Below are 16,052 nucleotides of genomic sequence, written 5' to 3' on the forward strand. Positions count from 1 at the left end.
CTTTCTCTGCCTCCTCATCTCTCCCATACCTTGGTCTTTGCATCGTACTCGCGGCGTGACTCGGACAGCAGCTCTTCCAGCTCCATGAGCGAGTCCTTCAGCCTATCTACCTGGTACATCAGGTTGTTCTTCTCATTGTCCAGCTGGGCGTTGGACACCATGGCCTTGCGGTACTTCTCCTCCACCTCCACAAGGGAATCCTAAAAGGAAGAGAAATGCCTGTTGGTGTCATGACGTTGGCCTGTTGTGTGAGGTTGATGACACCCATAAATACCTTTCCCCTTTCCTCTCTCTCTACTCTACAGAGGGACTGTTAGAAAGCCTTTTCTTAACAGAGTTCGGGTAACATCAAAAGGGTGGTGAACAGAACCATATTTCGGTAATTCAACCAGTTGAAAATACGTGTTTTTACTTAAAGAATATGAAACCAGATCAGTTGTCATCGGAGACATTATTACTGGATGATAGGATGACAAACTATCTTGGAAAGTCTACACATTATAGTTCAGATTCACATGGAATTGTTGTGCAATTGAAATGGTTAAATAGGAAACTATTTGTGAACAGATGAAATGTAATTTTAGCTTCTAAATGAGAGAATTGGTTTTCATAAGTGAACTAGGCTCAACTCAGTGGTCCCGCCCATGTGAACCGACATTGGTTGTGAACTATGAAACACGCCCTTCTCTCCCTACTACATAAGCCCTTTATGAAAATGTAACATTTGTGTTCCCGAGGACTACGGTCCATACCTTAAAAGGGCTAATATCAAACTACAGAACTAAGCCAACTTCAACGTGAGCTCAAAGTATGGCAACTTGGTATGAACTTTGAACTCTTATTCACTAAAGAAGTGATACCTCCTAGCCGTTGAGTTAATTTTTTTAAACCTTTATTTAACTAGGCAAGTCAGTTAAGAACAAATTCTTATTTTCAATGACAGCCTAGGAACAGTGGGTTAACTGCCTGTTCAGGGGCAGAACGACAGATTTGTACCTTGTCAGCTCAGGGATTTGAACTTGCAACCTTCCCTTACTTGTCCAATGCTCTAACCACTAGGCTACCCAGCAGCAGCTGTAAATGTGGGCTAGGAAAGGACGGACAAAGTATCTGTCCTACCACAACGACGGTACTACAACGTATGCATAAGATTCTGTATTTACGATAGCTGCATTGCAGTCCGATAGAGACCCAAATTCCTTTAATTCAAAACCCAACCCCCTTTGTGTAACCAGCCATCATATCTGTACCGTAAGCTAGGGACGTTTTCTTTTATGACATAATTAGTCATCAATGTATGACCCATCCTGTGTATGTGTAATTTTGTGTGATTGTGTAGGTATTTAGTAAATAAATAACACATTTTGTATTGCTGATTCAACTTGTTACCCAGGGTTCGTGAAGATAAACAATAATTCTACGACTTCAGATGAGACTGAATAAGGTGACGATTAAGAATTGACTGCTATTGATGTAAAATATGACCAGGTCTTTAAGAGTTTATTTGGAAGATAACAGCTCTATAAATATTATTTCGTGGTGCCCCGACTTTCTAGTTAATTACATGATTAGTTCAATCAGGTAACAGAGAAAATATTTTATAGAATAGCATGTCATATCACTTAATCCAGCATAGCAAAGACACGATAGTGTATGCACATGGGAACACACATACGGACAACATGACAGACATACAGTAACAAACGCTCACAAAAAAATGAATATACAAAAAAACACCCCCATAAAAAAACACACCAATAACCAAAAAGGGGTATTGTATCAAGCGCTGCCACTTCCATTCTCTGTACTCATTCGGGTGGTTTCAACTGGGAGGAAAGGTCAGAAACGTGATAGAGAATGGAAAGAATTCCAAGGACATCATTCGTATTCAGGGAAATTATGCAAATGTTAGACCCAAGCAATAGCTGTCAAGCAATAGCATGCCAGTGGGGTTATTGGGTGTGCTTCAAACTATAGCTAGACTCCTCCTGATATCTCCATGAGTGATAAGTATAATTCTGTCTAGTACTGTCTTTTTTCTAGCTAGGGCCAACTACTTTAAGTGCTGGCTGTTTTCCCAGTACCCTACTTGTAGTGTGAACTGCCGACTGCTCATAATATGCAAATAGTTGACACATCAACTAGGATCATGTGCCAGGGCAATTTGTGACTTGTTTTGGTAATCAGTGGCTGTATTGCAGGGGGAGTGGTTTAATCTCTTTTCTGAGTTTATATAACCAGCTTCATCTCAGGAAGGAAAGAGGAAGGCTTCTACACCACTCTCTCACTTGAGTATCTTACCTAGTTATTTACAGATTCTGTATTTAGCTCTTTTGTAGCTTTGTCAACTATGTGTGTGTTTTCTATACCTGTTCGAACCTCTACCTGAAGGCTTTATAGACATTCCCCACCCTTGGCTGCAACCCTTCTAATTTAGTGTACCCTGCGCGCACAACCCATGTGGAATTCCAGATCTCTGGCAGCGTTTGAAACTGCCGATCTGCGGTCAAGAACGCCAAGTTAACCTCTGCCTTCAGCCCCTTGAGTTTTTGGTCTGATGGAGACATGGATCACCCCAGAAAACACACGGCTCTTTCTTCATCTGATTAGGTTGCTTTCTCTCAGTCTGAGAGCATCTGGTCACGGTGTTGGCACAGGTCTACTCATTTCTCTTAAGCAGAGATTATTTTTCCCCCTCTCTCACCTGTTCATCTCCTCATTTCAATTCCACCCGGTCAGTTGTCCACTGAAGCTTAACATTATTGTCATCTATCGCCCACCAGGTGCCCTTGGAGAGTTTCTCAATGAGCTTGACACCTTGATAAGCTCATTTCCTGACGACGGCTCACCGCTCTTCGTACTTTGCGACTTCAACCTCCCGATGTCTGACTCGATTTAATTTCTTTCCAACACTCACTTTCCCCTCCTTGCACCGCACCTCACTTTCCCCTCCTTGCATCCCAATCCCTTCCAACTCACAAGGCAGGCAAGACACTTGACACTAGTCTTCTCCCATCTGGAGTACTGCAACTCACTGTTGGCTGGGCTCCCCGCTTGTGCCATCAAAGACCTGCAACTTATCCAGAATGCTGCAGCCCGCCTGGTTTTCAACCTTCCCAAGTTCTCTGTCACCCTGCTCCTCCGCACACTCCACTGGCTTCCAGTCGAAGCTCACATCCAAAACAAGACCATGGTGCTTACCTATGGAACTGCCCTTCCCTAACTTCAGGCTATGCTCAAACCCTATACCCCAACCTGAGCACACCATTCTACTATCTCAGGCCTCTTGGCCCTCACAGCTCCCACTCAGCCCAAGCTCTTCTCTGTACTGGTACCCCAATGGTTGAAACAGCTTCCCCCTGAAGCTAGGACAGCAGAGTCCCTGCCCATCTTCTGAAAACATCTACCTCTACCCCTCCTGTACTCCCTGTTCACTGACGACTGCAATCCCCCCCCCCCCCACTGTTGTCATCTATGCATATTCACTTTAACTCTACCTACATACTACCTCAACTAACCGGTGCCGCCGCACATTGACTCTGTACCGGCACCCCCCTGTGGGAGTGTGTGTGTGTGTGTATGCATCGTTATTTTTTACTGCTGCTCTTTAATTACTTCTCTTATTAACCATATTTTTTGAAACTGCACTGTTGGTTAGGGGCTCATAAGTAAGCATTTCACTCTAAGGTCTACAACTGTTGTATTCAGGACATGTGACTAATAACATTTGATTTTAGTCTGGATAAGAGCATCTGCTAAATGTTATTGAATTTGATATCAGGACGGCATAACTTGTTGACTGATTTGAAAGGAAGCTGAAAAATACATGGGAAAAGATAGGCAAGCCATCTAGCCTGACAAGAACACTATACATTTGGCACTTGTCGCAAGTTTTTATGCTGCCAAATATCCTACTGATCTGGACTTTCAACATCACTAGACAGAAATCACAGAGCATCTATTACAATTAGAGGGGTCCCAGCCTCAGGAAACCATTTAATAGCAAGGTAGGAGTCTAAAACTATCTATAGTTGAAATGGGATAGGTAAGAAAATAAGTCTAAAACGTTCATTAACCTGTCTAGGACTGGGGTTCCCTCCCAGCCAATGAAATTGCAGGGCGCCAAATACAAAATCAACAGAAATCTCATTAATCAAATTTCTCAAACAAGTATTAGGCACCATTTTAAAAGATACAATTCTTGATAATCCAGACAGTGTCTGATTTCAAAAATGCTTTACAGCGAAAGCTCCACAAACAATTATGTTAGGTCACCACCAACTCAGAGAAACCCAGCCATTTTTCCAGCCAAAGAGATGAGTCACAAAAAGCACAAAGAGATAAAATGAATCACTAACCTTTGATGATCTTCATCAGATGACACTCATAAGACTTCATATTACACAATACATGTATGTTTTGTTCGATAAAGTTCATATTTATATCCAAAAATCGTATTTTACATTGGTGTGTTACGTTCAGTAGTTCTAAAACATGCAGTGATATTGCAGAGAGCCACATGAATTCACAAAAATACTCATAATAAATGATGAAAATACAACTATTATACATTAAACTTTAGATACACTTCTCCTTAATGCAACCGCTGTGTCAGATTTTTAAAAACTTTACGGAAAAATCATAATCTGAGAACGGCACTCAGAGCCCAAACCAGCCAGAGAAATATCTGCCATGTTGGGTAGTCAACATTATTCATAAATAGCATTAGAAATATTCACTTACATTTGATGATCTTCATCAGATTGCACTCCCAGCAATCGCAGTTCAACAATAAATGCTTGTTTTGTTCGATAATGTCCATTTATGTCCAATAGCTTCTTTTGTTAGGGCGTTTGGTAAACAAATCCAAAAGCGCGATCTGGTCCATTCGGACAAAACATTCAAAAAGTTACATTACAGGTCGAAGAAACTTGTCAAACTAAGTATAGATTCAATCTTTAGGATGTTTTTATCATAAAAGTTCAATAATGTTCCAACCCGGGGAATTCAATTGTCTGTAGAAAAGGAATGGAACAAGAGCTACCTCTCAAGTGAAAGCATGTGACTGAGAATGAGGCTGTAGGCAGACCCCTTAGTCAAACTGCTCCCATCCAGCCCCCCTTCACATGAGAAGCCTGAAACAATGGTCTAAAAATGGTTGACATCTAGTGGAAGCCTTAGGAAGTGCAAAATAACCGATATCCCACTGTCTATTCGATAGGGGCGAGTTCAAAAACTATACAAACCTCAGATTTCCCACTTCCAGTTTGGATTTTTTCCTGAGGATTTTGCCTGCCATATGAGTTATGTTATACTCACAGACATCATTCAAACAGACATCATAGAAACTTCAGTGTTTTCTATCCAATACTACTAATAATAATATGCATATATTTGCATCTGGGACTGAGTAGGAGGCAGTTCCACATCAGACTCCACATCTTGGATCTGATCCTTCAGCTCATGAATCTCCTGGGGTGAAGAGCATGGAAGGGGTGAGGAAAGAGACAGAAGCATGCTGCGACAGGGTTGATAGATGAAGTGATGAGCACAATGATAGGTAGAGAACAACCTCTGCAGAGCAGTGTGTGTTGTACAGGTATGGGCTCTTAAAGAGTGGACATGAGAAGGTGCTAGAACACCCATGGCTTTCTTACCTTGATCTCTAGTATGGAGGTCTCTGTGTCGCCAGTCATCGACAATTCGCCACTTCCTCTCCGGGAGGAAGACCCGCTGAGTGAAGCGAGGGTAGCTGCCGTTAGGGTGGAAGCAGATTGAGATCCCTTTTCCAGGAAATCTCTGTCCTCCACCTGGGAACAAAGGGGACATACTGATATAAATCGGGACCACATCATGCCTTTAAAAGGGACAAAGTGCCATGGATTCACAAGGAATGGGGGGAAAAAAACTGACTCTTCTGCCACAAGATTGCACTCAATTTCCCCATCACATCTTTACCTTTCTCCACTTTGGCCAATCACATTATCCCTCCAAAGCTTTGGGGACAATCCGCAGTCTTCACATCCAATCATAAACCACAAGCAGTTTAAATGCTGTTGCAACAACAATTGCTGGGTAAGTTAAGAGTGCATGCCTAATTGTCAGACTGGTCTGTGAACTTCAGTGGCTTGCATTGTTCATATCTGTCACAACAACTGACATATTACTACATATGGAATATCAAAACTGTCCTTAGTATTAGACATGCTATGTTAGTCATATTGTTCACTTCCCATGCCTATCAAATCAGCATCAAATAGTTTAGTCAAAAGTAGTTCTAGTCCACGACACACCATATTGTTGTTAGTCCCATTTATCCCATTCTACAACACTAATTTGTTTAATCAACACACTATCCAACTTTACGCTATATAAATTGCAATTTATAGTTTTTATTAACTAGTGCCAGTGTTGACATCTCATTAGTTCTAAAAGCACTTTCTAAGGTCTCCTCTTTCCCATCTTGCCAATGACCATACAATCCAGGTCAGACAGTGGTTACTCTCTCTAGGTCTACCCTCCAACTCCACACGAAAGCAGACAGTCTCTCTGTGAGAGTTGAGACCATACTGCCATGACTCTGGGAAGGCAGTGCCGCCCCACTCACATCGGATAAATTGTGGATGGTCATGTGACCCAGGTCCTCCTGGCAGGCTACTGCAGGTGGCCGAGCAGGAAGCTGCAGTCATAATAGTGGCCCACTAGAGGGCGGAATGCCACAGGGTATATTTCAGGGAGGTCACTTTCTCTCACATGCACATAAACACAGAGCTCTCTATATAGCCCAATACCCGTGTATAGCCAAATACACATGTATATGGCCTCTTTCCAACCAGAACACACAATAAATGGCTAAACTGAGAATGTGTAAAATGGACTCTCGGAACAAGGATCAGCCTACAGCTGTATAGAGTAATGAGCATCCCAGACAGTATACACAGTAGCCCACATGCAAAAGGATTCCTGTAAAGAAATAATTTAAAGTTGGATGATATGTAAAAAGGTAGGATGACTCAGCGTACCAGACATCAACTAGTCTTCATATTCTTGCCACTGGTTAATAGAATATTTGCCCTGAGTTGACAATTTAAACAAGTTGCTATTCTGGGCAACCTCTCAACACAATACGAGTTACAACAGAAGGCTGAATTGGGTTGCAGACATCACTTTCTCTGTAACAATTATAATCTCCATCTGAAAGATGCCAGTTATCTATTTATCTACTTATATCCCTGTTGTGTCAAACAAAACCCAATCACAAAAGGCACAGGGCAATCGCTGAGATTTATTTTGGCATGACGCAGCATAACCTTGTAATGCTTTGCCAATCACCACTAACAAATTACCCAAAGGCCTTTGAGATGGTGGTTATTGTGAAATATGGCTGCAATCGACTATGGTTGATGACTGACCTTCCGATTCTCAATTAATTCCTTATGGACAGAACAAGCAAATCAGGAGCCAAATTGTCAATGCCATAGACATAATTCAAATCAAATCAAATTTTATTTGTCACATACACATGGTTAGCTGATGTTAATGCGAGTGTAGCGAAATGCTTGTGCTTCTAGTTCCGACAATGCAGTAATAACCAACAAGTAATCTAACTAACAATTCCAAAACTACTGTCTTATACACAGTGTAAGGGGATAAAGAATATGTACATAAAGATATATGAATGAGTGATGGTACAGAGCAGCATAGGCAAGATACAGTAGATGGTATCGAGTACAGTATATACATATGAGATGAGTATGTAAACAAAGTGGCATAGTTAAAGTGGCTAGTGATACATGTATTACATAAGGATGCAGTCGATGATATAGAGTACAGTAGATACGTATGCATATGAGATGAATAATGTAGGGTATGTAACATTATATTAGGTAGCATTGTTTAAAGTGGCTAGTGATATATTTCACATTATTTCCCATCATTGAATTGCAATGGACAAAGACTTTAGGAGATATGTGGATAGAGCATTGGACTAGTAACTGAAAGGTTGCAAGATCAAATCCCCGAGCTGACAAGGTAAAAATCTGTCGTTCTGCCTCTGAACAAGGCAGTTAACCCACTGTTCCTAGGCAGTCATTAAAAATAAGAATTTGTTCTCAACTGACTTGCCTAGTTAAATAAAGGTCAAATAACAATATACATTTTAAAATGACAGAAAATGCATAAACCATTCAAGTCTTATATCACCATAAATTTAAAAAACTTCACTGAAAAAAAACAAAGTACAACTATGAAGGCTTACTTTAACTCAAGACAATACGACTAGTCCACTATAAAAGTCATCAGTCTGTGATTATGCTTGTTCAATGGCCGTGTCACTCTAATAAGGTTCCATGGCTGGACAGTGTGACTGAGGGGTGCTCACCACTGGGGCTGGCATAGACTGAGCTGGCTTTAGAGGACACCCTGGACCTGGTGCCGCGATAACTACTGTACTCTGAAGGCTGGGGATGGCACACTCACCCACCAGCATCAATGTGCACGCACACAAGAACACGCACACACACACACACACGTGACACGCATAACGTCACAAACCCTGCTGCTGCGGTCATTCAATGGACATTGGCATATGTTCTTCAAAGAGAGGATATGGTAAGGAGAGAAATAATGTTGACCAAGCTACTGAAAATAGGCCCTTAACAAGACTGAGCGTTTGATTCTTATTAAAAGAGATGGAGACCAGACAGGCTTCTTTAGGAAACCTTCTGAATGGACACACACAGAGTATAGAAAACATTAAGAACACCTGCTCTCTCCATGAAAAACTGTCCAGGTGAATCCAAGTGAAAGCGATGACCTCTTATTCATATTGCTTGTTAAATCCACTTTAAAAATCAGTGTAGATGAAGGGGCGGAGACAGGTTAAAGAAGGATTTTTAAGTCTTGAGAAAATTGGGACAGATTGTGTGTGTGTGTGTGTGTGTGTGTGTGTGCCATTTAGATGTTCATTCAAATAATTTAAACTTGAAGAGTTGATTATTTGAAATCATCTGTGTCGTGCTAGCAGGGCTGCAAAGGGCCGGAAACTTTCAGGTACATTTCCGGCACAGACACAAGGACAACAGACACACTGGTCTCTACATTGCAGATGAGCTGAAGGCAGTCAATGACCTTGGACCACACAAGGCATCTGGTGACCGACAATACTGCGAACATGAAGGCTGCTTGGTCTAAAGTGGAGGAGTCCTACCCTCACATCACACCCATTGGCTGTGCTGCTCATGCATTGAATCTGCTCCTCAAGGACATCACGGCACTGAAAACAATGGATACACTCTACAAGAGAGCCAAGGAAAAGGTTAGGTATGTGAAGGGTCATCAAGTTATAGCAGCAATCGACTTCACCAAGCAAAATGAGAAGAATAAGAGCACCACATTGAATCTGCCCAGAAACACCTGTTGGGGTGATGTTGTCATCATGTTTGACAGTCTCCTGGAGGGGGAAGGAGTTTCCCCAAGATCTGGCCATATCACAGTCTGCCAATATGGACAGCCCCATCAAGAGGATTCTGAAACCTATAGCCTGAAACCTATAGCAGTAGCCATTGCACAGATTGAGGGAGACAATGCCATCCTGTCTGATGTTCAGACTCCCTGGCCGAGGCTACTATTCTACGTGGCAGGGATTGAAAGGCGGAATTGTTTTTGGTCTTGCTTAGGGCAGCATATCAGCCAGGACCGAGCCTGATCACCATTGATTAGTCTAGAGATTAAGAAAAGTTTCCGTATCAAATTATACCATGCCAGGTTGGAGAGGATTGGTGCATTGTCCATTTGAGACAACATTAGCGCATTTTAGGCTCAGAGCCAGAACAACCTCCTCTACGGCTGTTGAATAATTAATGAAGTCAGATTCATCCAAACATTAAAAGACAGATTTATTTATTTGCTAGCAAGCGATGAAAACGTGTATTATGTAAAAGAAAGTCCACACCAACATTTTGTTTTTACTATAGTGCCATAGCCTATAGCGGTCTGCACCCCCGCACATCTAGCAGATTAGCTGCTTGTGCATCAAAAGACAGTTGGAAAGAGGAGGAGCTGTAGAAGGTTTAGACAGACTAAGTAAGCAAAACAATTGCTTATAATCATTAGAAAACACTCCAGCTATTAGGTAAAGTTTATCTACATGAAGATCAAGCTAAAAACAACAAAAAATAACCCTATTTAAACGGTTTTGACAGTAATTTTATGTTCATGACGGCGTTCATCCATAACCGTCGGTTATTCAATTACTGTCACAGCCCTGACTAACGGATAACTTTTTCTGCCTTCTGTAAGTTTAAGAAACATTTCCTTGAGAATCCATTACCAAAAACCAACATATCTAACCTCTCTCCCTCATGAGAGAGAAGATAAAGTTCACAGAAGTAACAAGTAAATATAGACCTATCAATTAGTTAATGTGTTTACTGATGTCAATTAAGTGATTAAAACTAGAAATTCCATTACCAAAATCAGTTACGGAATTTCTGATTAAATCTGAATGGAATTTGCTATCATAGTAGTCACAAACCCCAGTAGGGTTCACAAGTTTGGATAGCACATCAAAGAAGAGTACAGTTCAGCACAGTAGAGTTCAGTACTATAAATGTACTCTACTCTTCTGTAGCTGTACTCTACTATATTTTGATGTCCAAACTAGTGAAACAGACTGATTGGTTCAGATTTTATTTTATTAAAATAGCTAGTGTGTAGAATAATACCCAAATATGCAAAGTAGGATATTACATATTTCTACCTTTGTGTACCTATTTATGACACATCACCATGAAGAGAATGACATTCATATCCATAATTATGTATTTCTGTGTAGTACAGATCAGGGACCCATGATGAAATTCCATTACCGCAATTCCGTTAACTAGTGTAAATCCAATTCATTTACTGTAGTTCAATTTTGTCAATGTGTCGTGTCACAGTAACACCCCATTATTTCAGAAGACATAGTTGAATCTTAATTTGGAAAAGATAGTTTTTGGAAAACGTGGACACAAAAACAGGAGTTTTCTGTTACCAAACTTTGCATCTGCACATTTCTTCCATTACATGTTATTCTGTGAAATGTTCAGGTGTAAATTGTGAATGGTAGTCAGTTGTATGGCTTGTTAAACTTTGAAATCAATGGTTTTTGTTTGGCATACATTCTGTTACACAATGGGAGTCCTACACGAGAACTGGAGCCGATGACCCTTCGAGACCAACTATGCACTGTCCTCATATAAAAAGCCCTGCAGGGGTGGGATCGGATGTCAAACACACACAAAACAACATTACATTCTTCGAGGCAGTGCTCTCAGATCATGCTTGCTAGTCCACATGACTGACAATCATAGCCGATTTTCTCCAGTGCATTTACTTCTCCAATAAAATAGGAACAGCCAAAAGTGAAGTGATTGCTGCTATACAGTAAGTTTGATCAGAACGTCTTGTTTACCAGAGTGGCTTATTATTAAGAGCTCATGTTGAAAAAAATGTATTTAGTTGACTGTAGGGAAAGTGTGTGTTACAGCTGGCATATACAGTGCATTCAGACCCCTTGACTTTTTTCCAAATGTTGTTACGTTACAGCCTTATTCTAAAATGGATTAAATAAAAAAAATCTCCATAATGACAAAGCGAAAACAGGTTTAGACATGTTTGCAAATGTAAAAAAAAATATATATATTAACATAAGTACTCAGACCCTTTGCTATGAGACTCGATATTGAGCTCAGTTGCATCCTGTTTCCATTGATCATCCTTGAGATGTTACTACAACTTGGAGTCCACCTGTGGTAAATTCAATTAGTTGGACATGATTTGGAAAGGCACACAAGTATAGGATGACTCTATTTAAGGTCCCATAGTTGACAGGCATGTTAGAGCAAAAACCAAGCCACGAGGTCAAAGGAATTTTCCGTAGAGCGCCGAGACATGATTGTATTGAGGCACAGATCTGTGGAAAGGTGCAAAACGTGTCTGCAGCATTCAAGGTCCCCAAGAACACAGTGGCCTCCATTTTTAAAATGGAATAAGTTTGGAACTACTAAGACTTCCAAGAGCTGGTCGCCCGACAGAACTGAGCAATAGGGGGAGAAGGGCCTTGGTCAGGGAGGTGACCAAGAATCCGATGGTCACTTTGACAGAGCTGCAGAGTTCCTCTGTGGAGGAGATGGAAGAACCTTCCAGAAGGACAACCATCTCTGCAGCACTCCACCAATCAGGCCTTTATGGTAGAGTGTCCAGACGGAAGCCAATCAGTAAAAGGCACGACAGCCCAAAAGGCACCTAATGGAGTCCTGGACCATGAGAAAAAAAAAATACTCTGGTCTGATGGAACCAGGATTGAACTCTTTGGCCTGAATGCCAAGCGCCACATCTGGATGAAACCTGGCACCATCCCTACGGTGAATCATGGTAGAGGCAACATCATGCTGTGGGGATGTTTTTCAGGGTCAGAGACTGGGAGAATAGTCAGGATTGAGGGAAAGATGAACAGAGCAAAGTACAGAGAGAACCTTGATGAAAACCTGCTCCAGAGCACTCAGGAGCTCAGACTGGGGCGAAGGTTCACCTTCCAACAGGACAACAACCTAAGCACACAGCCAAGTCAACACAAGAGTGGCTGAATGTCCTTGAGTGGTCCAGCCAGAGCCCGGACCTGATCGAATGTCTCTGGTGAGACCTTAAAATAGCGGTGCAGCTACGCTCCCCATCCAACCTGACCGAGCTTGAGAGGCTCTTCAGAGAATAAAATGGGAGAAACTCCCAAAATACAGGTGTGCCAAGCTTATAGCGTCATATGAAGATGACGAGGCTGTAATTGCAAACATTTCTTAAAACCTGTTTTTACTTTGTCATTATGGGATAGTGTGTGTAGATTAATGAGGTTGGAAAAAACAAACAATTCAATCCATTTTAGAATAAGGCTGTGACATAACAAAATGTGCAAAAACTCAAGGTCTGAATACTTTCAGAATGCACCGTACAGTATCATATTGGGTGGGGTCAAAGGTCAGATTAATGAATGCCTTCACAAACCCTGTGATGGCACTGGTAGTAGATCTGGCAGAGTAGCCCAGATTACTAAATATGTTGGTACAGTGGGGAGGGAGTAAGAATACATGTCACACCATGTATTCAAAAGACATTGTAGTCAGTGCCTGGGTAACATTAAGACCATGTCATATAGCCTGGTCCCAGATCTGTACCAAGGTCATGGTCACACCAAACATATTGGCAAAACAGCACAAACCGATCTAGGAGCAGTTCTGGGAGTTCACACCTCAGGAAAGAGGTAATGTTGTCTTTACATACAACTTCGAAGTGTGTGTGAACAGACCTCGTAGCCATTGTAGGAAGAAAGCTGTTTTCTAGGAGAGGACAGACCATTTTTGTTATTTGTTAAGTTCAGAGGAAGTATAGGATGCCTACAATTAGAGAAAGAGGGATTGAAAGATAAAAAGCAACACCAAAAAAAGAGAGGAAACCGAAAGGACTAGGAAACTTACGTTGAAATGCGTTTTGTTGAAAAGTTAAAACTGGCCAATGACAATCCCATTCAATACTACAAAAGTAGTTGGAAACATCCTCCTAGCCAACATCACAAGGTCAGTAGACTCCAGGTCAGTGGAGTCTGAAATTATTGACACCCTTGATAATGATGAGCAAAAATGACTGTATAAAATAATTAATTCAAATCCTGAGCTGTACTCCATTAGCATTATGTCTGTGGCCGTAACTTCACACACAGTTCACAGTTTCTTTCTAAAGTTTTAATAATGATGAATGAAACCATGCCGAGTCATACTAAGTCAATCATGTCAAACGCTTCTGGCATAAATCCATTTGGCATAAATGCTGAACAAGAAAACATATCCATGCAAAGCTAAAGGTGGCTACTCTAAAGAGAATGCTAAAGAAACACGAGTGAAGAACAAAAAACACCCAGATTAACTGGAAGAAAAACAGTGAGAGAGAGGAGTCAGACTTGCAGGTATCACTCGACGGTTAGTGGACAAGCCGTGCTGAGAAAGAGAGAAGAGGAAGGAGTGAGCATTACGTAAGACGCACATAATCCACAATACAATAATTGGGGTCAGAAGTGAGATCCAGCATCTGTAGGTAACACCAAAAGTATTAATGCACAGTCATTTACGACACCCACCGGCCGCAGGTCTAGTCTGGAGGAGTGAGGGGGGAGAGAGAGAGAACTAAACCCTGGTGTCTACAACTTTACAACATTGCTATGAAACAGGCCACATTTCAGCCACAATCAATTTCCTTAGAAAGCGGAAGATGCAGAGTTAACCATCTTCAGATCAATATATTTTGAATTCAAATGGTTCTTTATTGGCAGAATAAATTAAGGCAGTAGGGCTTTTACCAGAATTATAAAAGAAAGAAATAGGGAGAGGGAACCCACCAGCTGCAGGTCTAATCTGGAGTAGTGAGAGACCCTGCTTGTGCTCATCACTGGAGTCTGGAGCTCTGAGAGTGGGTGAAGAGGAGAGACGGAGAAAGCCTGATGAACTACAGGCCACCTAACTACAGCACAGCGAGCACATGTAAAATTGCACCCTTCTATCTGCGAAATCATAACCATAAACTTCCCTCACTGAATCCAAAATTGAACAAAAGGAACAGTCAAGAAACTGCCTTTGAATAGTTCAATGTGGTCAATAATGACCTTATAAACAGTGGACTGATGAAATAAGGAATACAGAAACAAACAGTATGGAATTAGGTGTCATGGAAAACTCACTATCCTGAAATTCCCTTGTAAAACATGCGCACTGAACACACATTTCTGACCATTTAACTTGTTCCAACTGAAGTCAACTTTTACCCATTGGCATCCATCCATTTACCCTGCTGGAGGCTAGCCAGTTACTACAGGTTAAAAGGCACTACTAGCACTGTACCCATTGAATAGCACTGTATAGCACCCATTGTCATAACCGTTGCTCTGTAAGGGACAGAAGCCACGCAAATGAGCAAGAATACCGCAAATAATAATAATAATAATAATAATAATAATAATAAATATATATATATATATTTGGGCTATTCATTAAGATCAGAGGCTTACGTCTTTACTTTGTGTTTGTCTTTTTTCTTTATCTTGGTTGGACTTTTTCTTCCTTCACCCAGGAAAGGGAGGAGCAGCCCTGGGAGAGTGGGAGAGGGGGAGGGTGGAGGAGAGGAAGCTCGGACAGGAGGGTAAAGGTGTGTGTCAGGAGCTCTCTCTCTCCGCCCATCGGGAAAGCCATCGGGGTGTTAGCTACCCATGCCCCACACACACAGTAATTACTGAAATACTGTACCAGGTGTCACAGAAAGAATACAAAAACATGTGCAAAAAGGCAAGATGCGAGACAGAAACCTTGCAATCGCCTCATTGATTCCCATCATCACCAAACAACTGATCAAGATCTTAGCCATGTGTTACTTTATGATTTGGGTCAAACAAGCAAAAGCCGAGAAAATCCCAAACTGATGCAACTAGGCCTAGACCCATCATTTTTTTTGGCTTTAACAACTTGCGTTTCCCTTTATGGAATGATGTCTCACTCAACATATCAACTCTACTCCAGAACCTTAGCAGTACAATATTTTCCATGATTACTCTCCATAAAACAATTCTCTATGAAGATTCAGACAACCGTGCTAAAAATAGTGCTGCGTCGGTGTCTGAATCCCAAATGGCACTATTCCCTATACAGTGGGCATTATAAGTATGCACACTACCCTTGGATTTTTTTTCTCACATTTTTTTTGCGTGACAAAGTGGGATTGAAACTGATTTAATTGTGATTGTTCCTTGTTGTTCATAATTTAAAAAGTGATAAGATATATATTTTTTAAATATTTATAAAAATCTAATAACTACAATGGTATTCAAACCTTTTGTTTCTGCAAGCCTAAATTAGTTCAGGAGAGAAATGTGGCTTAAAAACAAAAAAAATTTAATGACTACCCCTTTCCTCTGACCCCCATACATACTACATATGTAAGGTCCCTCAGTCAAGTATTGGATTTCAAGCTCAGAT

At 41.2% G+C, this 16,052-nt stretch overlaps 1 protein-coding gene across 4 annotated transcripts in view; it reads right to left on the bottom strand.

Moving 5' to 3' along the window:
• LOC118367192 (leucine-rich repeat flightless-interacting protein 2-like) overlaps window positions 1-16,052 on the bottom strand; it is a 73,710-nt gene that overhangs the window by 17,265 nt on the left and 40,393 nt on the right. For all 4 annotated transcript variants that reach the window (XM_035750341.2, XM_035750339.2, XM_035750340.2 and 1 more), the window contains exons 4-5: window positions 5,658-5,810; window positions 30-200 (exon numbers count right to left, since the gene is read on the bottom strand). In XM_035750341.2, the coding sequence (XP_035606234.1) occupies window positions 30-200; window positions 5,658-5,810 (324 nt within the window). The remainder of the gene's footprint in view (window positions 1-29; window positions 201-5,657; window positions 5,811-16,052) is intronic.

The sequence above is a fragment of the Oncorhynchus keta genome, chromosome 34 (genome assembly GCF_023373465.1).
Source record: "Oncorhynchus keta strain PuntledgeMale-10-30-2019 chromosome 34, Oket_V2, whole genome shotgun sequence".
In the NCBI taxonomy this organism is placed as follows: Eukaryota; Metazoa; Chordata; class Actinopteri; order Salmoniformes; family Salmonidae; genus Oncorhynchus; species Oncorhynchus keta.